This window comes from Strongylocentrotus purpuratus, unplaced genomic scaffold (genome assembly GCF_000002235.5).
Source record: "Strongylocentrotus purpuratus isolate Spur 01 unplaced genomic scaffold, Spur_5.0 spur5_scaffold_6, whole genome shotgun sequence".
Taxonomy (NCBI): Eukaryota; Metazoa; Echinodermata; class Echinoidea; order Camarodonta; family Strongylocentrotidae; genus Strongylocentrotus; species Strongylocentrotus purpuratus.
Window position 1 is genome coordinate 45,665,642 of NW_022145612.1, and position 22,789 is coordinate 45,688,430.

Below are 22,789 nucleotides of genomic sequence, written 5' to 3' on the forward strand. Positions count from 1 at the left end.
TTTTAAATTCTCAAGTATTTTCCAATATCCACAAAACATTAAAATATGTTCCACAATCTCTCCTTTCTTCAGTGATGTGCTTGATTTCCTTTTCCTAACTTGTCACCCCCTTCCTCTCTCTATTCTAATCACTCACCCCCTAACCACAGGTCTAACTCAACAGCTGTCTGTATCAATACGTCAGATTTGGCAAATTGGATGCTACATACTCTGCATACACTATGCAATCATGTAATCCCAAACACAATTTGTTCTCAAGGATGAATTTGATTGTTGATGTTACACAATTCTACCTAATCTATCTCTTTTTTTTAAATTGAGGTTGTTTGTATGCCAGGGCTTGAATTATGCACTTGCCCTGGAGCAAATAATGCTATACATGTACCACACAAAAAAGCCTGTTGGGTATCTTTAAAATCCTACATTTATTGCTCAATCAGTAAATAAAACATGTCACACGATAATTTTCCCTTTATTAAAGCCCCTCTAAAATGTTGGGAGCCCAAAAAATTTGATGGCAAAATTTCACTTAAACTATATCATAATGTGAAAGAGGATGTCATTTAAAACACATTTCTGCAAGGATTTTAAAATAATGTGTTTAAAGTCTAATATTGATGAAAGAATACAAAATTTAGATTTTCTGCGTACTATTCTTAGCATTGTTTCATATGAAGCTTTACTAATCTATTGTAAGTGACCATCATTTAGGTCAAATTACAAGTAGGGAACCCAGGCATTATCATTGTCTCTGTGGCCCAGCTGGTGACCTGAATAGCAGGACCTTTCAGACAAGTACCGATCATACTTCGAGCTTCTACAGGAAGCATCTTACAAATTGAATCATTCAAGCCAGGCCTCGTTCACATAAGACATGATAACCTGCCTCTCTTTGGAACCTACCTCGACACAAATGCAGCTCCTTTCACATTTGGATAACTGCATGTAAGTGTCTGTTCAAAACCTTAAGCATGAAGCTTCCTTTTTTCAACCCTCACTTGCCCTACATATACAACTGACACAGTTCTCTTATTTTGCGGAGCGATTTTTCAGAGGCTGCTCACCACTGCTTGTGTTGTGTGAACAAGGGCTTGTTTGGCCTTCAAATGGCATCAACAAAATGGCGATTCTTGAGAGACTTTAGAGATTGGACTTACCCTTAGTATGTTCTGCAGGACATGCTGCTTCATGACGGATGGATGCTCGGCCGTTGACCTGTAAAGGTCAGAGGTCAGCTGTAAGGCCTTCTCAGCAAAGGGCACGTAGTTCATGGCGACCCAGTCAGACTGATGAAGAAAGAGAGAATATCATGAAATCTGTTCGAGTTGAACTTCATTTCAAATCTAACCATCAAATTTTTCATTAAAAAGAATAGATCCTTAGTACCTGTGACACATCTTGATGATTTGGTGAAAAAGATAATTTGAAAGTTTGATGACAAATGACTACCGGTAATGATCAGATCAATGTATTGAAAAAGAATGATACTTTCTACACTGTGACTTAAATCCTAACCATTGTCACAAAATGATCAATTGATTAGTGTAAATACAATGTATATAGAAGAAAAAAAGGAAGAAGACACAAAGTTGTGGTTGTCGCATCTGTGGTGACATACTAAAAACCAGGTAATTGAGACTGAAACTATCTATGTGTTTTTGGAAAAGTGTGTAAATTGCCATAACGGTATTGCTTGATTGTCACTGTTAGCAACATAATGCATGCAAGTGTACGTAAAAAAAGTGCACACAAAGAACAATTGTCTTGCAAGTCATGGAACACTTGCCAGGGAATTCTAATAAAGCTTTACTTTCGGTTTCTTTGGAGGATATTATTGTACAAACACATGAAGGAAAGCTTAATACGAAAACCATCATGCCTAGGTGAAATGGATGGGTTATGCTGTTAGTTTCATCCACTCCTTAAACTGTACATCAGCAAATTATTGCAGTGGATTTCACAGTATGCAGATATTAACATTGAAGACATTATACTCAATATAATACAATCAACTGACTCTGAAGATCCCTTGGATTGACGTATAGTTTGAAATCCATTTGCAAAGAAGATATACTGCAATCAATTTACATAATTTTTTATTTACTTTCATAAACTTTAAGATCTCCGATCTGGGAAAATATGAAAGCCTTCGCCATAGATTTTTTCAAATACGAATCAGGGAAAATGGGTTCCTATATCAACCAAAAGATGGGTGTACTGTAATTAATCCAACACCTTGAAACCTAATGTGAATTGGAACTACATGTATTAGAATGTCAACACATTAGTAGAGTGTATGAGTCATAAAGTATTGACTACTATGAGGGGCACAGTTAAAACTCTTACCCAAGGTGATGTCGAAATTGAACTGTGACCCAAGACGAAGATGAGGGGCATAGTGCAGTCTCTAGATCACAGAGGAGCTATAGTTTTAACCATGCCCCCCCCCCCAAAAAAAAAAAAAATAAGCAGTAAATATTTGTTCTATACACTACATCCTAAGTGTAAATTCTTAAAAAATAATATTTTAACAACTAATGTCTGTTATAGGGTCAATGGAACTTTACGCGTCAGAAATGCGGGTGTCTCACAGTGCGTATCTGTTATTAACTTTATCGCGTCCTTGCAAATACGACTATGCCTGGTCAAATTTTTTGGCGAATTTTATGCCTGCAGTTTTTACCAATCATACAAATGGAATCTTAATATGCGGTACATGATAAGCTATATTGGGGGACCACCCTCCCCCCCCCCCCCCCAACAAAAAAAAAACATTATGAAGCAAAAGATACAAAAACAAAAACAAAAATTATACACAGATGAGTATAGCTGCTTAGGGGCCTTCTGATATACAGAGCTATGTAACCTCTTTCCACTCCTACCTTTTAGTAAAAATTTTATTTTTATTTTGTCATACCTTTTTTGCAAGGCAGTTCAGTTTGATTAGAATCATTAAAAAATGGATGGGGTGAAAATGCAGACAGAAATGACACATTCCATACAAAATCAAATTGCAATGACAAGAAAATGTGACAAATTAGATGAATAATAGTTTGCAGGCACGATTTGTAGTGATTTTAGGGTCTGAACCATACATGCTCTAGACTATCTCTCATAGGTCTATTATTGCGCAATCTGGTGTAAGAGCAGCGATTAGTAAAACCCAGCAATGCAGATTTGATACTGCTCCTGAATGACAGAATTTGGCTGGGCTCAGAGTGCTTCGGAATTCGTTAGAACTTGTGCCTGCATATTATTTCAAATGAATACACAGTGATACATGCCATATAAGGGATAAATAAATATATGGTTGCTACATAATGTGAGAATATGATGGTATGACTCAGGTTATGTAATTAGTAAATGATCATATGGATGAATGGGTGTAATTCATGAGAATGAAAAATTGATGCTTATGGCTGCATCACACAGATGCCAATGACTTTATGTTAAGAACATGCTATTAACAAATATATCCTGTTTGGAGCCAGGAGGGCATTAAAGGTACTATGTCCCTTTTGCAGCCAACCTCAAATGCTGTAGAACTTTGCAGGAATTATGAATATATCATGTACCGGTATGTCCTATCTGTGAAATTTAAACTTGAGCAGTGTCCTCATATTCAAATTATGCAAGGAAACCCGTTTACTTGCTAGACTTCACTGTCAGACACTATTGAGTGACTGACTGGCTTTTTTTCTTCTTTGGTAATAACATACATGAAAAGAGTTGTAAAGGGTACATGAGCATTTGTCTACATCAATAACCCACTTCTTGTGATGGCCAAGATTAAACCGATTGAATCTTTGCGCAGCATAAAACGTATGATCATTCAGTACAATTGTCTGAAAATCAAGACTATTACATTGGGGCTCTATAGCCCTAAAGTCGATTTGACAACTAATAATCGTTATTTTCCCACTTGAAGACATTTTCAAGCCCCACCTTTTTTAGGGAAGTTCTAAATTAGTATTATCTTTCAAATGCAGTTGGAATTTAACTTTTTCATTTTTTTGGCCTGCAAATGGGACATAGTACCTTTAACTCCGTCTTAAAGTGAGATAACCTCCTTCTAGCTGAAAACAGAAGATATATACCAACAAACATGGAAAATTATATCAATAACAACAACACTTAAATGATGATTAGTGGTGAACCGACGATAATAACATTTTATTTTCAAAGCAAATAATCATGACAAACAATTGAACAAAGGGTTGTAAAAAAAAATTTAAGAGGGAATGGCAAAAACAAAACAAAACCATCAAACAAAACATTCTACAAATCATGAAAAATCAATGGGAAGAGGAGAGAAAAGGGAATGACATAATTCCACAAGAATACATTTATTTTGTCATGATTTATCTAAGGGTGTATCGTTCGCAAATAAGCAAACCAAAATCGGGACTTTTTCTTGGAAACACAGAGACTTCCTTTATCAATAAAGATAAAAAGGATAAACAGGGAGGATATACGTTGCTAAGCATACATACTATGGTTTGGTTACTTAGTACTGGTAAGGACATTCATTTTCTTTCAGCCCAATAAAACAAACAATATCAATTAGAATCCTTCTACAAAATCAAAAGTTAAATGTACATGTACTAATCCTAGTCTATTTTTAATGATTACAATATAAAGTGCTTATAAGCATAGTACCAGTATCAAACGCTATACAAAAGTAACTATTATAATTTGTATTATTATTATTATTATTATTATTATTATTATTATCATCATTATTATTATTATCATCATTATTATCATTATCATCATTATTATTATTATTATCATGATCAATTATTATGTATATGGAAGAAAGGCAAATTATGAGGTCTAGTCTTAAATTAGTCAACCAAATGCATACCACGTCGGTATATGTACTGTAATTAACAAATACCTATTTATCTGATATTATATGAAAATTGAGTTGGTTGTTTCAAAAAAAGATTGAAGTTAACCCTGTTGTAACTGTATTTATATGTGTAAATGTGTTAATGTGTTAGACGAAAACATTCCATTAAAACTTGCATCCTTGCAAATATATTAAGTACACTAAGATGTTAAGTTTCTTCCCCTTAAAGCTAAAGACCAGTTATGGTCATGCGATTGCATTGTGAAAGAAACGTTGTTGAATCGATCAGAAAAGGTTGATCATCTAGCATCTAGCATCTGCAAGGTTCTGGAATCATCAAAATGATAAGAAATTTGGCCCATTCTTCGTAAAGTTACAAGCACTATACACAGAAAGATGTATATGGGACTACCCTATATCTCTCACAGACCATGAGAGAAACAAATTTACCAAATATAAGAATTAGTAGGCGGTTTCCCGGCAAATTTTTTATCATCATGTATTAGTCAAAACATATTCTTTCACATGATTGGTAATGAGAGCTTCCATTTCATTTTTTGAAATTGGGGCGTTTCCAATACTGGTCTTTACCTTTAATGATGCAAAAAAAAAACAACCAAGATCAGTATTTCCCTCTCCCATGATATCTTAATGAATGCTTCATATAAATAGGCTCAAATCCAACTAGATTTTAGTTCCTCATTCCTCTCTAGTCGCACGATACCGAATGAATGTACCTAGATAAAAAGCAGCAGTCGTCACTCTCTTGGATTAAAGCTAACGCTATGTATCAAACAGGGGTTAATAAAAAATAAAACACTGCAGCCAAAGAGGGGTATACAAGTCACACTGTGCCACAGAACTAACATCTACATACCTGTGTGGCAGACCTATAACTCTCCCATTTCTCCTGTTTCATGTGGTAGATGATACAAATTTACAAAAATATGGTAAAATAATAATAAAAATCTGCATTAATGGTAAAACAGGTGTTAAGTACAGAAGAACAGGATGTTATATAATCGGTGCTCTCCCATTTCTCCTGTTTCATGTGGTAGATGATACAAATTTACAAAAATATGGTAAAATAATAATAAAAATCTGCATTAATGGTAAAACAGGTGTTAAGTACAGAAGAATAGGATGTTATATAATCGGTGCTCTCCCATTTCTCCTGTCTCATTTGGTAGATGATACAAATTTACAAAAATATGGTAAAATAATAATTAAAAAAAAAAAAAAAATCAGCATTAAAGGTAAAACAGGTGTTAAGTACAGGAGACCAGGGCCTCGTCTTACAAAGAGTTGATATCAATCGCAACTATGTATAAGGGATAGGAGACTGCAAACTTGCGATTGATTGGAGGGCTTGCGATTGATTTGGATCAATTGTAACTCATTGTAAGACGAGGCCCAGGTTGTTATATGATGAGTGCTGATGTGCAAGTTTCAGTAGGTTGCAGTTAGTCAGTTATTCCATCTGGGGTTGGGGAGTTCACATATATAATAAAAAACCTCTCATAAGAACTGCATGTAGGAACCCATGAAAATCATGGACACAAATCTAGAACAGATCCTTAAGAAGCATTTAATTTTCCATCACATAAGCATTGGGCCAAATTAAATTGTTGTACTTTAACACCAAAATATATCAACAAAGAAGAAAATGGGCCTACAATCACAATACTTTGCCCATAAAAACAACATAATTTTGGATCGGTGTAAACAGCAGTCATCCTGATGGCTTTTGTATATAGTAGTTGTAAAGACAAATATTACATTGCACAACTGGGAAGCACAAAAGAGATTAATCATCTTTAATTCTGCAATTAGGATGACTTAAGAAATCCAAATCCCTCATGATATTTCAGACGGGAAAGGGGTTATGTTCACAAAACCATGAAACGGTGATAAACACATTGAAACAGCACAAAAACACACTAAACAAATATACATCTGAGTATGAACCAAAACACACATGATTACAACAAAGGCACATGATTTACACAACCCATGATACAAGTATAATGATAAATGTGATGCAAGCTGAAGACAAATACTGTTTGATACATTAAATGCATCTAAAGCTACACAAGCATGTACATGAATTTGTATGTTAATATGAAATGATTAAACATTTAAGAAATCAAAATCGATTCAAACTATTAAATTCTAAAACCTACATTTTTGCATGATTTTGTACACTGTACATTAAAACGGTAGTAACATGCACAAAATGCATTTATGGACATATAAATTCCAAAGAAAAATGTTTTTAAGATCTTTGAGCTATAAGAATTTTATCAAATGAAACCCCCCCCCCCCAAAAAAAAAAAAAAAAAAAAAACCCAACAACAAAAAGAAGAAAAAAGAAAATGAACTAGATGGAATTCGACTGCGCGCAGTCGAAAATGATGCCTCCGTCATAGAGCAATTTTACAAACCAAAACAGAAGACATTTTTCGAATTCAAGTTCAATTGTAATCCATTAACAGGTTCTCAGAATATCGTGATTACAAGCAATTTCTCATATACATATATGACCCTTTGATCTTTGACCTCATGACCCTAAAATCTACTCAGTTCATTGGCTCTGCAAGATGTCCTGAGTTAAATAGTAATCCATCTGTCAGTTCTAATGAGAATGTGTTCACAAGCTATTTTTGCATACATAATGAGCCCATGACCTTTGACCTTTGATCTTATGAACCAAAAATCTACTCAGTTCATTGGCTCTGCAAGTAACATACATGACCTAATTTTGGCAGGAATCCATCAATCGGTTCTTGAGAACGCGATCACGAGCTGTTTTTGCATACATAATGTGCGTTGTGGCCTTTGACCTTTGACCTCATGACCCCAAAATCTAATCAGTTCATCTGCTCTGCAAGTAACATACATGACCTAAGTTTAGCAGCAATCCATCAATCGGTTCTTGAGATAACGCAATCACGAGCTGTTTTTGCATACATAATGTGCGCTGTAGCCTTTGACCTTTGACCTCGTGACCCCAAAATCTAATCACTTCATCGGTTCTGCAAGTAACATACATGACCTAAGTTTGGCAGCAATCCATTACTCGGTTCTTGAGATAACGCGATCACGAGCTGTTTTTGCATACATAATGAGCCCTGTGACCTTTGACCTTTAACCTCATGACCCCAAAATCTAATCAGTTCTTTGACTCTGCAAGATACATACATGACCAAAGTTTGGCAGGAATCCATCAATCGGTTCTTCAGATAACGCGATCACGAGCTGTTTTTGCATACATAATGAGCCCTGTGACCTTTGACCTTTGACATCGTAACCCCAAAATCTAATCAGTTCATCGGCTCTGCAAGATACATACATGACCAAAGTTTGGCAGGAATCCATCAATCGGTTCTTCAGATAACGCGATCACGAGAACGGGACGTACGTACGTACAGACGTACGTACGTACAGACGTACGTACAGACGGACGGACGGACAACCCGAAAACATAATGCCTCCGGCTACTTCGTAACGGAGGCATAAAAAAGGGCCCCTACATGGAATCTACAAATATTTGGTAAACTGAAAATATTAAACATTAAATTTTGTTTTGAAATGACAAAATATCATCTATTATATGAAATATTGCCCCATAATATTATTCATATCACTGATTGAGTTTTTTTTAAATCATTGCTAAATCAAGTTTGGCGCACAATCTGTGGGAAGGCATAATTGAAACCCCATGACAAGGGAAGCATGATTCTTTCTCAAAATAGTCCTTGCTTAATCTTGGTTCATCCCATCCCATCCAGCCCTGACCTTGGAATGAAAATCATGTATTTCTGTTTAAAAAAAGAAGATCATCCGCATCTTGCAATGACAACTACTAATGAATTAATAATTCTGAATAATTAAAAACCTCCAAATAAATTAAAGCTATTTGTAGTACAAAAAAATGGAGAAGAAAGAAGAATGGTAAAAGTGTTATGGAAAAAATATCTTGATGTAAAAAATCTTTCTTCCACCTTTTAGGCGTGCTAAAAAGTAAGAATGAGGCTTGGTGCTTTAAATAGTATAGGATGACAGATTTCAGAAGGAAATGGTAAAAGGCTTTTAAAAAGTCATAATGCTACTTTTGAAGAAATAAAATGAGCAGGAGAGAGACAATTTATACATAACAACAATAATTGTGGTCCTTCAAAACTTTTCAAAGGAGAACATATCCTAATGAAATAGTTTGAAAATTCTGCAAAATACATAATAACATTTTCTACGAATGTGAATATTTTTACTGTAATTTGGAATAAAAATATGTTTTCATTCTAAAACCGAAACAGGTACATGCACCATAAAGTTTGTATACACTAATGATTTTTTTTTTTTAAATGTAATAATAACAGAAATATCCAACTGAAATTTAATGACTGAGAGTGCATTTTGTTAATGCAGCTGGCAGAAGGATTGTAAACGTGTCGCAACATTCGGCTACAAGCGGATGCACACTACTGATGGAAGCAGAAACTCAATAGCATTAGAATGCCTGCAACTTCAAACATATGTGCTTATTTGATAAGAAACACCTTAAAATAGGTAGTTACAAATTATCCCTTTTCTCTTTTATTAGTAGATACAGACAAAGAGAGAAATCCTGTCATCTTTTAATAGAAAAATGGTATAACATGTATAGATCAGAAGCGAGGTATCAGAAATTTGCTTTGAGGCATTCGTGCATGCTTAATGACCTTCTGCCAGCGGCACAACACAATTTCACGAGAAAAGTTTCTAATCATCATAAAAACAAAAACTAAAATGTTTTGACCCCAGTCACACCTAATGACAGACAGACAGACACACGACCAAGCAAACTATTTCGTTCATCTGAACAGCGCATCTGTACGGTCGGTCTGGAATTGGTTAAAGGGAAAGTCCACCCCCAAATAAGTTTGTTTCGATAGAGGCAGAATAATAAGAAAATCAGGTGAGTGAAAGTTTGAGCAAATTCTGAATGAAAATAAGAAAGTTATGAATTATTGAAGTTGTGATCAATCAAATACAAATTGGCAACTCTGTGACTTATCATACGAGCTCTCCTTCATTTGCTTTGTGCATAATATTCCATAAAATCATGTTTTCTTCGTTATTGATGACGGAATATATATTTGTTCCTTGCAGGGGGAGTATAGAAACATATTTGCAATTATTATATTTAGGGTGCATGTATGGTTGAAATTTTTCTTGAGGGAAAATGAAAATTTTAGATTTTTTTAGTACTGAGCAAATGGAAGTTGAGCTCGCATGATACGTCATAGAGTTGCCAATTTGTGTTTGATTGATCACAACTTCAAAAATCATAACTTCCTTATTTTTAATCAGAATTTGCTCAAACTTTCACTGACTTGTTTCTCTCATTTTTCTACTCCTATTAAAACTAACTTAATTTCAGGGTGGACTTCCCCTTTAATCGGTGTGACTGTGGTATTGACCAGGGGGGTGTTTCACAAAGACTAAGATTGACTTTAGGTTGGACTTAACTATGGCGGGCCATTCATGCCACTGGTTGCTCTCACCATTATGATCTTTAGATAATATTTCTTCCTTCAATAATGAATTATCACAAAATGTAAATTCTGTAGATTTGAGACCATGCTTTTTGTGTCGCTTGAGAGGCCAATGCCAGTAAATGCTGAGAGAGCAAACAGTGGCATGAAAGGCCTGCCATAGTTAAAGTCGATCTTAGTCTTTGTGAAATACTCCCCAGATGTACAAAAGAGGGAAAAGGAAATCAAAATGCATAAAATTAACATCTAAAGCAATTAGACAGAATGCACAGAAATGTACCTTCGAATCAAACATTCCCTGATAAAGCTATTGCAGCATTAAGCGTGAGAAAAGAAGAGAGACGAAGATAGAAGGGTTAGTATGATGTTTTAAGAGATTAGATTCAATCAAATTTGTGTATTTCAAATCTAAAATCACTGCAAAATTGTAGATGAAGAAATGAATTCTCTCATTCTGTTTTGAAGGTTTTCTTTGTTTTACACTGACAATGGAAAGGGAGGGGGGGGGGGGGAGAGGGCAAGTAAAATCTGCCCACATATTTCTTGACTTTGTGATGTAAGCAAAATATTTTATTCGAAATTTCAAATTTATTACATGTACTGTGTAGATAACAAATATAACAGGCCAAGTATCAGCCTTGTGGAGGTTACTGGTTATATCTTATCGATTCCAAAGTGAGATAAAATGTTTGGCTAAGAATGAGGATGGAAAAAACAACTTCTAACATACCGGCAGTGTTTGGGATCAGCCGTTAAGACTTGTTCAGATATGGCACAGTTAACTGCATTAAAAAAAGCCTCTTTGTTTTTCAAAAGTGGAAAATGAACAGCAACTGCGTGCAACAAAGGACTTGCCCATATTCACCAAGCTCGATAGTTTAATATTCAGAAATGTGAATGTATCGCACGTTATGTCATCTTTAAAAAAATGCCAAGGTTTTTCCCCATCATATCCAAACGAACCTTTAGAGACATTTTTTTTCTTTGCAATGGGTTGAACCAGGAAAATACAGAATTCATTTTCTCATCTTTTAAAGCAATTAAATATTAACGTTATTAGATATTAAGTATTAGTTCTCCATGCACAATACTGATTTCTCATATTTACCTGTGTCTTTTTCTATATGTTAACAAAAAATGGAAATAAAATAAAACATCAAAAGCATTTCATCAAGAATTTTGTTAAACTATGCGTTATTTACAAAAAAAGAAATCAGCAACAGCATTGTTAATTCTCATTATTCATACAATGCAACAATGAGAGCAAAAGAAAAAAAAATTGGGAGAATGATCATTCATGCTCCATTTACTCTTTTCTTTAGCAATTTAGCCAATTATTTTTGTCGTACAACATCTCGTTTACACAAACCTGCATCCTGAATTATTAGAAATCATTAAAACAACAAACTTCCTCCTCTAAACAACATACTTATGACCAAATAGTTCCCCTTTCATATCCCGAGATAAAGACACAAAACCATATCAATTTTGTGAATAATGCAATTACATTTCGGGAGAAAAAATCATGATTAAAAAAAAATTCCCCAAAAATCAAATTTTTTTTTTTTTTTTAAATCAGGAAAAATAAAATAAATTCAGAAATTATCAGGCTTGCATGTCCTACACCAAAATAGGTCATTAATGCTGAGCTTAATTTGATAGCTGACACAAGGAGATACAAATCCCCACCTAGATACTAAGCTTCCAAAATAACTGACAAGGAAATAAAAAGGTATGACTCCAAAAGGGGATATAGGTGACTCAAACGTTGGAATTGCACAAGCGGCGAAGCCTAGCGGTTTTCCCCTTTGGAGAGGGAACTGTAGGGAATTAACACACTGTTGAATGAACTAGGATGGAATGTAGAGTGAACTTTTCAACAGGAAACTAGACGTCCTGAATTGAGATTTAGGAATGTCCTGTATGTGACAATGATCATGATCTCAAATGACACAATGGTATTGAGAAGAAAAAAAAGGACCCAAGGCATAAAAGTTTTAAAAAACTGATACAAAAAAAAAGAAGTAAAAAAGAAAGAATGCTCCCAGATTGTGTATATGGTTAGAAACATGTAAACATCCATAATCATGTTGTTTGCACAAAGATATAACATTGATGCATACAAATTTAAGATATTTATTGAAAACATAAAATTCCCATAATGCACATGTACTTTGTAACTAGTGAACCTGTATGCAAGATGTAAAATCAGGAAACAAATAATGAAACAAAATGGAATGAGTCATGACATTACAGAGTAGATATAAAATGGGTGTAGTCAATATAGCAATGAATGTTTACAGGTTCTGAATAGAGTATTATTACAGATTGCTAGGAACCTGATATTGAAGGCTGGTATCAAGTTCCACTCTTTATTGAATTATACATGTATGAATGAATAAAGAAGTGTATTTGAAGATAAAGTGTGTGACTTGCTTATGTTATGGATTTGGTTGGAAACAGTGAATTTTATATGATAGCACATATGTCAGAATCATAGACTTGTCTCATTTTAGGTGTGGAATAAACTGCAATATTAAATTGTTTACACTTTACTCTAAATCAAACATACAAACTCAAATGACATTGAGTTGTGTGTACTTTATGTTTATTTCTTGTTTTCCTTACGTTCCTCAAAATATAATCAATAGAAAAGTCTGAAAAAACAGGCTAAATATATCTTCTTTTTGATTTTCTAGTGACATGCCTATGACACAGAATGCTCAATATCTCTAGAAGCTATACATGTAGATCTCTCCACAATATTTGTCACCCTTCACTAGAATCCTAATCTAACCACACATCCAATTTGCGAGTGATCCACCAAGATCCCGAGGCTAGACATTGCACTTTTGGGTGTCATTATTTCCCTAAAGAGGACATTAGACCACACACAACGAACTATTATTCAGGAAATGTTTGTCTTCACTTTTTTCCTCTTTCCTTCTTCTCACTAACAGGCAATCCAGGAAGCAGTATGTGTGTGTGTGTGTAGGGGGGGGGGAGTGTTATACTACCAATATAGATATGTCGACGTATTTGCACTGTAGTTTTGAGAGTCACAGTGAGAGAGGCTTTTTTTTTAATGTCTTTCTTTCTTTCTGGGGCATGTATCGTGGGAGGGGGCATGTTTTTTATTTTTATTTTATTTTTTAATAGAGCTCAAAGATGAAGCGATTGTGGGATTTTTTTCCATTTAATATCAAGCCAAGAATGAAGTGTCATGGAAGGGTGTCAACAAGTATGAATAATTAACGGGGCCTGATGCCCTTTTTTGCAAAGGTGACATTTGCATAATCACATACTGAAACAAACTACTATCATCAATTTGTTAATCTCTCAATTTTTTATTTCTTACACGCCCCCTTCCTCCTAACAAGTAAGCACATTTAGCTCATTTACTTAGTACTTCATTGCTTCAACCTTATCTATGATCTGTAATCTAGCATGGCAAGATGCGAAAAAGAATATTAAGTTTACACTCAAGATCTGTTTAAGAGTATGAAAAATTGTCATTATCGCGACAGCTATTTTTGTCTTCAATTAGACATATTATTATAATATTTTGCTTTGGATTACCGGAAAGAAAAAAAGAACAAGATGAAAAAGCAGAAGAAGGAGAAAATGTTGGGGCTTTCATTACATTCAAAGGAAAAGAACCCCGTAATGTGCTGCTCTCATAATGTTCTAACCCTTTGAATACCAAACCAATAAACACTCAGGCTGGGATCTAAGAAAAATGCGCATTATATTAAACTCAATTTGTAGCCAACAAATTAATATTGCATGTATCATAGTGTCAGATCATGCAAACCTAAGTAATATTCCTTCCTTACCTGTTTAGGTGCAGTTTTGGTAATAGCCTTGGTCTCTATGTGACCAAACGATGGAGGCTGGCAGGAGTATGTGATGAACGTTAAGAGTTGATCAAATATGGCTGGATACATAGACTGCATTACCTCACTGCCTTCTGCAACAGCCTAGAGAATAGAAGAGAGGACAAAATTGCTGTCATCAGAGATTTATAGCATACCATTCTAGCATATGACTTAGAGGGTAATGTCAGGATTGGAGAGTCATATTCTGTCAAGCCTGTTCTAGCAACCACCTGTATATAAAGTATACTTGTCTAAAATGATCACATCTTTTGTTTTCCTTGTGAAGTGGTTCTCATTAGAAGATCTCATCAAAAATGACTTCCGGCCTAGATGAATTTTCTTGTCTCCAGTGAGTGGTCTTTTATACACAGGTTTCACCTTACCAGGCACTGCTCAACAATTACAAGGGTAGGGGACCAATGTACCATTAAGAGTATAGCAGAATTTCTTAGTTTGGACAACATCCTTGAATTAAGCCACTCAGGTTCATGTTGGAACTTGTATTGAGGACACATCTGTCCCATAGTAAAGTTTAAATCATAAATTAATGACAAACAATTGGAATTTTAGTCAGAATGTTATGCAAGATTCTATAACAACTGACCTTTTTGAGTACTTCAAATACATGTAAGACCGCAGACTGCAACGTGGTGATCTCTGTTTCTGTGGACGACGGTATCAGGAACACTGACATGTCTGCCTGCACTGGCACAGATACTGCACTCTGCAGAACCAAGCACAACTTCTGCAAGTCCGATGACACAAACTTGTCCTTGACATGATCAAAGAGGTAGGGGAATATCTGCACAAGGGCCGTCAGGAAAGCTTGCGTGGGAAGCACGGCATCCGCTTTGGTCTCGGGTGGTTTTGTGCTGTTGGTACCTATACTGATCCAAACCCTCCATGCGTTGGACCACAGGGCGGCATCTTCAAACCCTGGGACGATCCCTTCAACAGCTTCCATGCTTCCATTGGTTGCATCACTAGTCCTTTCATTTTCCGTTTCATATGTATCAGAGTTCGAAGGTTGCATGCGGATGATTGTCTCGCCACCTGGGGTGGGGAGGTCCGTCGTGAGGGACGCCGTTTCAATGCTACCATTCCGTCCTGATTTCTGAGGGGACTGTTGTGGGTCCGGGATGACCGTCACTATCTGCTTCGGCGTCTTCATCTGGATGACCTCTAGGAAACTCTTGAGGGCATTGAGGGAGACTTCTTTGCTGGGGCTGAGTGCAGAAGCCTCTATGTGCTCCAACAGGAGAGCCCATGCTCTGGGAAAGTCACCTGATAAAAATAACATGGAATGATAACTGTCATTTCATAGGATGCAAAGGTAAGTGAGTCAGAAGTGAGCCTAACAAGTTGCTCAAGAAAAAATACTCTAAGGCAAACTTCAAGAATGGTATGATTAGAAGAATTAACATTTAAAAACTAAAATAATACACAAAACTACACAAATTTATTAGCACCAACCATACTGCACATTCTCCCTTGAGAAACACTAACTCCTCTGAAATACAAAGGAATATATTCCTGTAAGGCTGTCAGTCTCGTATAAATACTCCCCTTCACTCCCCAGGGAGTGGAGCATGTGCATACATTGTGTGCGGGTAAACCTGAATCCGATGACCAGGGTAATAATATATCTGTAAAGCGCTTAGACACATCATTGCATCGATGTATTGGGCGCTGTATAAAAGTGGAATATTATTATTATTATTATATTATTCACGTTTACTGTATCAGACTGAATTTACTACCATCTCCGGTAACAATAACATCCATATTTTACCTAGTGGTAAGAGGGCATATCTCCATGTATTGAAGACCCTGGCCACCCCAGCTAGCGTGAGAACCTTTGTCTCTGCCCACTGCTTCTCCGCTGTGTCCCTTGAGTGATGGATGAGGATGTTTCCACTGGGCTCCAGCTGCTCAGTAGCAGCTACACTGGAACACTTCTTGACTTTGTCAAGCAGTGGGAACAGAACCTGGGGAGACATGAATGAAGAACAACAAAATGGGTGAAATGTATAACCTGTAAGGCCTCTTTGTTTGTGGTAAAAACTGATATTTTGTGATGGTTTTATGGAAAATCTGAATACTAGTCTGGACTACATCAGTGCTAACCACTTTAGCAGGGTAAGTCTGTTAGATAAATATTTGAACTGGTGAACCAATACTTGCTCTGACATCATTTTGCTTCAGGGTTTATTTTATGAAAGAATTGCAGTTAGGGTTGCAATGGAGTTTTAGGTTAGGTTCAGGCAAGAGTAATTAAAACTTCTTCTTTGGTAATCTTCAAAGGGCTAGGCAGCCTATCATGAAGATGAACTATAGATTGCAAGCGGTGTGAGGAAGACAACAATTTTAAATGGAATAAGGGCATTAGATGCCTCAGCAGTAGTCCCTGGAAGTCCTCTGGACTGACAGCATGCACTACATTTCTTTGAAGGCTGTTCCATTCTGGGATATAGCGTTGGGCAAATTCAAACTTGTCTTCACATGTTGCCTTTCAATATGCTTTAATGACAAAAACATTTACAAGCAATTTCTACTCTGATCTGTCTCTTACTGTGCACTTTTCAAGAACTTATACAGATTTCCAAAATAGTTTCTTATGATTGTCAAGTTGACTTACATGCCATAGTACAATCTGCCATGTGGTATGCTTGAGGAGAGCTCCGTGGGCACTGATCGTAGAGAAGAGAGTTTGACCACCGCTCTTTCTGACCGCTGGTCTGGAGTCTACACACAGGTCAGCTAACCTGTTAGATGAAGACAAAGTTATGAAATCATATTAAACACAACACTACTTCATTCTTATATACATGTAAAGTTCTATGTTGAGGCTGAAGATAAATATCTCCTACTCAAAAAGATTGGGTTAGATAATAGGGATCCAAGTTCATTCAATTTATATACATATCAAGTAACAAAACAATGAAATGTCTTCCAAAACCAACATTTATCATAATTTGCAATATTAACACGCAACTTTCTAATATAACAATTAAACAATTAAAGCAGTGAAGGCTTGTTACATCAGAAATAAGTAGACTATGAAGAACTCTTAAGTGACTTTCCTCATAATCCATATTTTGAAATAGACCTCTGACCATTATATCAGAAGAGCACTTATTAGGTCAAAAGTGTTTTGTAGGTGATCTTTATAAGCAAGTTCCTGTTCCATACATTCATGTGAGGAGCACTGCTCACTTGAAACAGGTGTTCTTTCTGTACAGGTGGTTGCTAAAAAAATGTCATGACTAACCTTGAGTAGAGGGTTAGCCACAGAGCATCAAAGGGAGGGATGGGTTGTTCTCCATTGCTTGTGGGTTTAGGTCCACCAACGGTTTCCTTACTGAGCACCGTTCTGATCTTCTCTCGGTTTTGGTACAGGTAGTCTGAGATGTTCCACTGAAGAGAAAGAGAGGGAGAGAGATAGTACAAAGTATGTTTGTGAGAACATAACAAGAAGAGTACATAGAGAGGAAATATGTGAGAGAAAGAGAGGGAAGAGAAAGAGAGGGAAGAGAGAGAGAGAGGGAGAGAGGGGGAAAGGGAGGGAGAGCGAGAGAGAGAGAGAGAGAGAGAGAGAGAGAGAGAGAAAGAGAGAACCAAAGAAGAGAGGGGGAGAAAAGATAGATGGATAGATGGAGAGAGAGCGGAACATAGAATAAGAAAGAGATGTACAGAGACAAACACACAAATAGATAACAGTCACACAAAAAAGCCAACACAGTAAGAGAGAACAAGAATAAAAGGGATAGAAAGTAGCTTTGATGCTTCCCAACAGACCAATAACAATAACAATAACATGAATGCAAAGTTTCTGTTTGCAGCAAAACAAAACTGAAAATAAACATTTCATTTTTTTTTTGGGGGGGGGGGGAACTGACATTTCTTATGTTTTGATGACATTCTTGATGTAATACATCATACTGATATACACAAAAAAGCATACTTTTGCCAATCAATGAAAAAAGGTATATAAAAAAGAAAAAAAGAAAAGAGGAATGTAAACTTACCAATAATCCTATTGCTGTGAGACTGATGTTGAGCTCTTCTTTCTGCAACCCAAACTTGGCTGCCACTTCGACACAGATTTGTAAGCAGTAGCAAGGCATGATGGAAAGGAAATCTGTGACGACCAACTGAATACTCTGGAATGCTGAACGAATTAACGACTCCCTGCAGCAGATCAGAAATGAAATGCAAATAATCTTGATATTAATTATTTTCTGAATAAGGATGATGGCTTTTAGCTTTGGCATTTAGGCATGAATACCATAATAATTTTTTACTGTTGTACTTTGATACAAGGCATGGTTTTACTTTTTACTGTCTATTATCTGCGGTTTGGATTTTGTAGAACATACTGGAACAATCATGTTTTGCCTCTATGGAATGACTTAGATGGAGATGGTCTTTTCATATGGTGAACGTATGAAATGATCATTTCTCGACTTCGTCACAGGGCACAATGGATTTTTGAGATCACCTTGGGCAATAGTTTTAACCATGCTCCTCAAGTCAAAGCAATCAATGTTTGTATACTACCTACCCTTGGTCAGTAGTAACGGCACCAACCACCCCTAAGACTAGAGGCCAGCCATGGACGAGTGTCTCCCCGTTGTTAGACAGGATCTGATGCACACAATCAAGCTGTTTCTGTCTGATGTCTGCATGGGGTATCAATGACAGTTCTTGGAGGGGACTCAGGAGTAACATTTGTAACCTCTGTAGCAGGGGGAAGAAATCCAGAAATACCTCATAAAATGTCATATGATTCACTGACTACTCTTTTTGTTGTTGGTTATGCTGGCCTACTTATCATTATGTAAATATTCCAGAGAGAACAGATAAATTTGTATCAGCTTGATGCTGAAAAAATTGCCATGACAGTCAATTTGCACTATACTCATATAAACATATGTTGAAAGAATATTAAAATTTGTGATTACAGCATCTCAGTAATATTTTGTTTTTACCCAGTCCCATAAATTCATTCATTAATTGATCTATACACATGTGTCAGTAAATTTCTAATAAAAATAAAATGTCTTTCAAAATAAAAACGCTACATTTAAGTGATTTCCATTTTCCAAAAAATTTCAATCGGGTGAAATGGGAAATAGTCAACTTACCAGGTTTTCATGAAGTGGAGGGGTGTGCTTGTACGCAAGAGCTGCCTTGATGAGCGATGTGACTGCTTCGGCACCCCACTCCCTCATCTTAACGTTGGGGTGCTGGCAGATATCGGACAGATGCGCTGTGAGAGGGCGCCAGAGTACCTCCATGCGAGGGAGATTGACCAATCCCGTCTCTAGGAGCTTGGCTACTGCGAAGAGAGAGGGCTCTTGCTGTGATTCAAAAGGAAAACAAGGAGAAAGTTTTGAAAAGGGAGGCTAACAATACCAATCAGCATAAAACTTGCTACCTATCTTGAATTAATCCATTTTGATTTTATTTCTGCATTTTTCCAAATATAAACTGAATAACAAAGAACATATAAAGGCAAGGTACATGTATATTACAAAATATACAAACAATAATAAAAGTTGTGTCAAAATGTTGTTTACATATGTACATATAATACAAAAACTTAATATTTCTATAACATGTTATTATAAATTGAAAGTATGATCCAAACTATCTGTTAAAAAAGTGCAGGAGACCGCAATCATAAGCAATGCTTGACTAGGATGGCAGCCTTCTAACATGGTGTAAGGTCTAACTTCCAATACACAATTCTGATGATATGTGTCGACTGAACACCAACGTCAAGACTGGATACAATCATCGGTCATACACAAAACCAATGCTAAGTACTTGGAGCTCTTTGGGACAACTACAATCAAATCCTCATACATGACAAAAACATTTAAAGTAGGCCAACTCAATTGCCTCTGAAGACCAAAATCTGAAACTTGACCACATTGGTCATACCCTGTTGGAATAGTCTAGGTCTGATGTCTCTGCTAGCACTATGCAAAGGCATTGATAACATGGTGTAAGGCCACATCATCTAGCTACTATGAGTTCCATTGGCTAGTCCTCATACTCACCCTGTTTGAGTATACCAGCTCCATTGCTTCTGAAGATAGCTTTAATACAGAGAGGTTCTTGGAGCTCTTCAGGAAAAATATTACTTATTAGTCAATCTTGGCTACATCAGTTAATATACTTATTTTACCCTAATACCCTATTTGAGTAGGCTAGCTCCATTGCTTCTAAAGAATGCTTACTTAGAGCACTAATAAGAAGGTGTGAGGCAACGTCATCAATGTACTTGGAACTTTCAAAGAGCTGAGACAAGGTCCTTCAAGCTCTTCAGGAAAAATATTACCTATTAGTCAAACTTGGCTACATCAGTTATACTTACCCTTTTTGAGTAGGCTAGCTCCATTGCTTCAGAGGATAGCTTACATAGAGCACTGATAAGATGGTGTAAGGCCACATCATCAAGGTTCTTCAAGCTTTTCAGAAAAATATTACCTATTAGTCAAACTTGGCTACATCAGTTATACTTACCCTTTTTGAGTAGGCTAGCTCCATTGCTTCAGAGGATAGCTTAAATAGAGCACTGATAAGATGGTGTAAGGCCACATCATCAAGGTTCTTCAAGCTTTTCAGAAAAACTATTACCTATTAGACAAACTTGGCTACATCAGTTATACTTACCCTATTTGAGTAGGCTAGCTCCATTGCTTCAGAGGATAGCTTACATAGAGCACTGATAAGATGATGTAAGGCCACAGGTTCATCAAGCTCTTCAGGAAAACTATTAACTATCAGTCAACTTGGCTACATCAGTTATGCTTACCCTGTTTGAGTAGGCTAGCTCCATTGCTTCTGAAGATAGCTTACAGAGAGCACTGATAAGATGGTGTAAGGCCACATCATCGAGGTACTTGGAGCTTTCAAAGAGCTGAGACAGCATGGACGATAGAACGGGAAGCTCAGTCATGGCTGCAGTGGTGATGACTGTGGTATGTGAGTCAGTCCCTCCTCCAACTATTAACAACAAAATAGCACATTTAGGGTCTTAATATTCATGGGTTAAGTAAAACATTTTTTCAAGTTGTTCATATTGTTCCTAGAAGATTATACAATTTCATCATACTTCAGTTTTGATGAATTTAACTTAATGACCTCTCCAAACCCCACCCCTTGAAGTAGGGAAGGATGAACACCACATCATATATGTATAAGTGACATCACAAGTTTCCACATGCCTTAGATAAATTCCTATTTTTTGCCTTTTTTCTACCCCTTTGCACGTCTTTTTGTGTGCAATTTACTCCTTTTGCATTTTGAACACTTAATGTATCTGTTATGAACTGATAACCAAGTCTAATATCTAAAGAAAACATATCGATACATACCACCATAAGTTGATCATCACATATAATCATTCTTTATCAATATCATTATACGATTGATAGCGTAGAATAAAAAACATCAGAATGGTAGCATACATCAAACATTGCTCAGATCAATGCAGATATAAGGGATTAGAAATTGTAATGCAGATTTAATTAATCTGTGCTACTGGTCAGCATATTTGCATTTAGCAGGCCAAAGATTCATTTTCACCGCAGAAGAAAATAATGTTTTGCTTGCTCAATAATTACTTGCATAGTCAACAACTAAAGAGCACATGCTGGTTCTAAAGGGGAGCATGCATAATGTACAAATACATATGGATTAGGGGGAGGAAGGGGAGGGGGGGGCGAGAAGAAGTACATGTATGCAATAATAGGTAAATGTACACATTACTTCGAGATTCCTGTAACAAATAAATAACACAAAACAGTTCATAACTAGCAAAGTCTGCTACATGCCAAAAATGCAAAGTATTTTTAATAATACTGACTTAACAGTCTATGCCAATATATAATGCTGGCTGTTATCCCCCACTCTGCTACCTTTTAAATGAGATCAAACATTTACTGGCTTTGATGTTGTCAATTACGAAGAGTTAATTGATCTGGTATCATGTGCATTTTGAAAACACTAATGTTTCTCTACACCTTTTTACTACATATACGTACTTGTAATGCAATTAGTATTGAAAAATACCATGTAAACTAAGGATAACTCTATAATACAATAATTATTACCATAATGCAAAAAATATTTACCTAGTTATAAGTTACATCCTTTGATAATTGGCTTTCTACATTATGTATGGTGTAAAGTGTATATAACCATGTAAGATGTACATGTTTCAACTTCTATGAACTAACCTACTTGGACATATGTCAATGTATTTTCAATACATTCATTCAATACAATAGTCTAATTAGGTATGAATAAAAACTCTTGTGTTTATCCAATACAGTTAGCAATCTCTCAGGCATCTGCTAACTGTTTACAATTTAACAGACACAATGTTAAATTTGCTTTACCTCCTCCAGAAAAGGTTTATTTAAAAGAACTTATTAAAACATCCCCCAGAACACTGGAACACCCCAAATTCTGTATGCAAATAAAGGTTTGAAAAAAATGAAATT

The 22,789-nt window shown here is 36.0% G+C and overlaps 1 protein-coding gene across 7 annotated transcripts in view; it reads right to left on the reverse strand.

Moving 5' to 3' along the window:
- LOC587512 (protein MON2 homolog) overlaps nucleotides 1-22,789 on the reverse strand; it is a 69,499-nt gene that overhangs the window by 7,897 nt on the left and 38,813 nt on the right. For 2 of the 7 annotated variants that reach the window (XM_030973612.1, XM_030973610.1), the window contains 13 exons: nucleotides 21,097-21,287; nucleotides 19,418-19,633; nucleotides 18,835-19,010; nucleotides 18,299-18,461; nucleotides 17,542-17,687; nucleotides 16,909-17,035; nucleotides 16,063-16,258; nucleotides 14,875-15,554; nucleotides 14,229-14,372; nucleotides 11,501-11,512; nucleotides 10,673-10,699; nucleotides 5,733-5,765; nucleotides 1,158-1,286 (listed from right to left, as the gene is read on the reverse strand). In XM_030973612.1, coding sequence (XP_030829472.1) covers nucleotides 1,158-1,286; nucleotides 5,733-5,765; nucleotides 10,673-10,699; nucleotides 11,501-11,512; nucleotides 14,229-14,372; nucleotides 14,875-15,554; nucleotides 16,063-16,258; nucleotides 16,909-17,035; nucleotides 17,542-17,687; nucleotides 18,299-18,461; nucleotides 18,835-19,010; nucleotides 19,418-19,633; nucleotides 21,097-21,287 — 2,240 coding nt within the window. The remainder of the gene's footprint in view (nucleotides 1-1,157; nucleotides 1,287-5,732; nucleotides 5,766-10,672; nucleotides 10,700-11,500; nucleotides 11,513-14,228; nucleotides 14,373-14,874; nucleotides 15,555-16,062; nucleotides 16,259-16,908; nucleotides 17,036-17,541; nucleotides 17,688-18,298; nucleotides 18,462-18,834; nucleotides 19,011-19,417; nucleotides 19,634-21,096; nucleotides 21,288-22,789) is intronic. The other 5 variants (XM_030973611.1, XM_030973613.1, XM_030973614.1 and 2 more) reach the window with 5 other exon arrangements.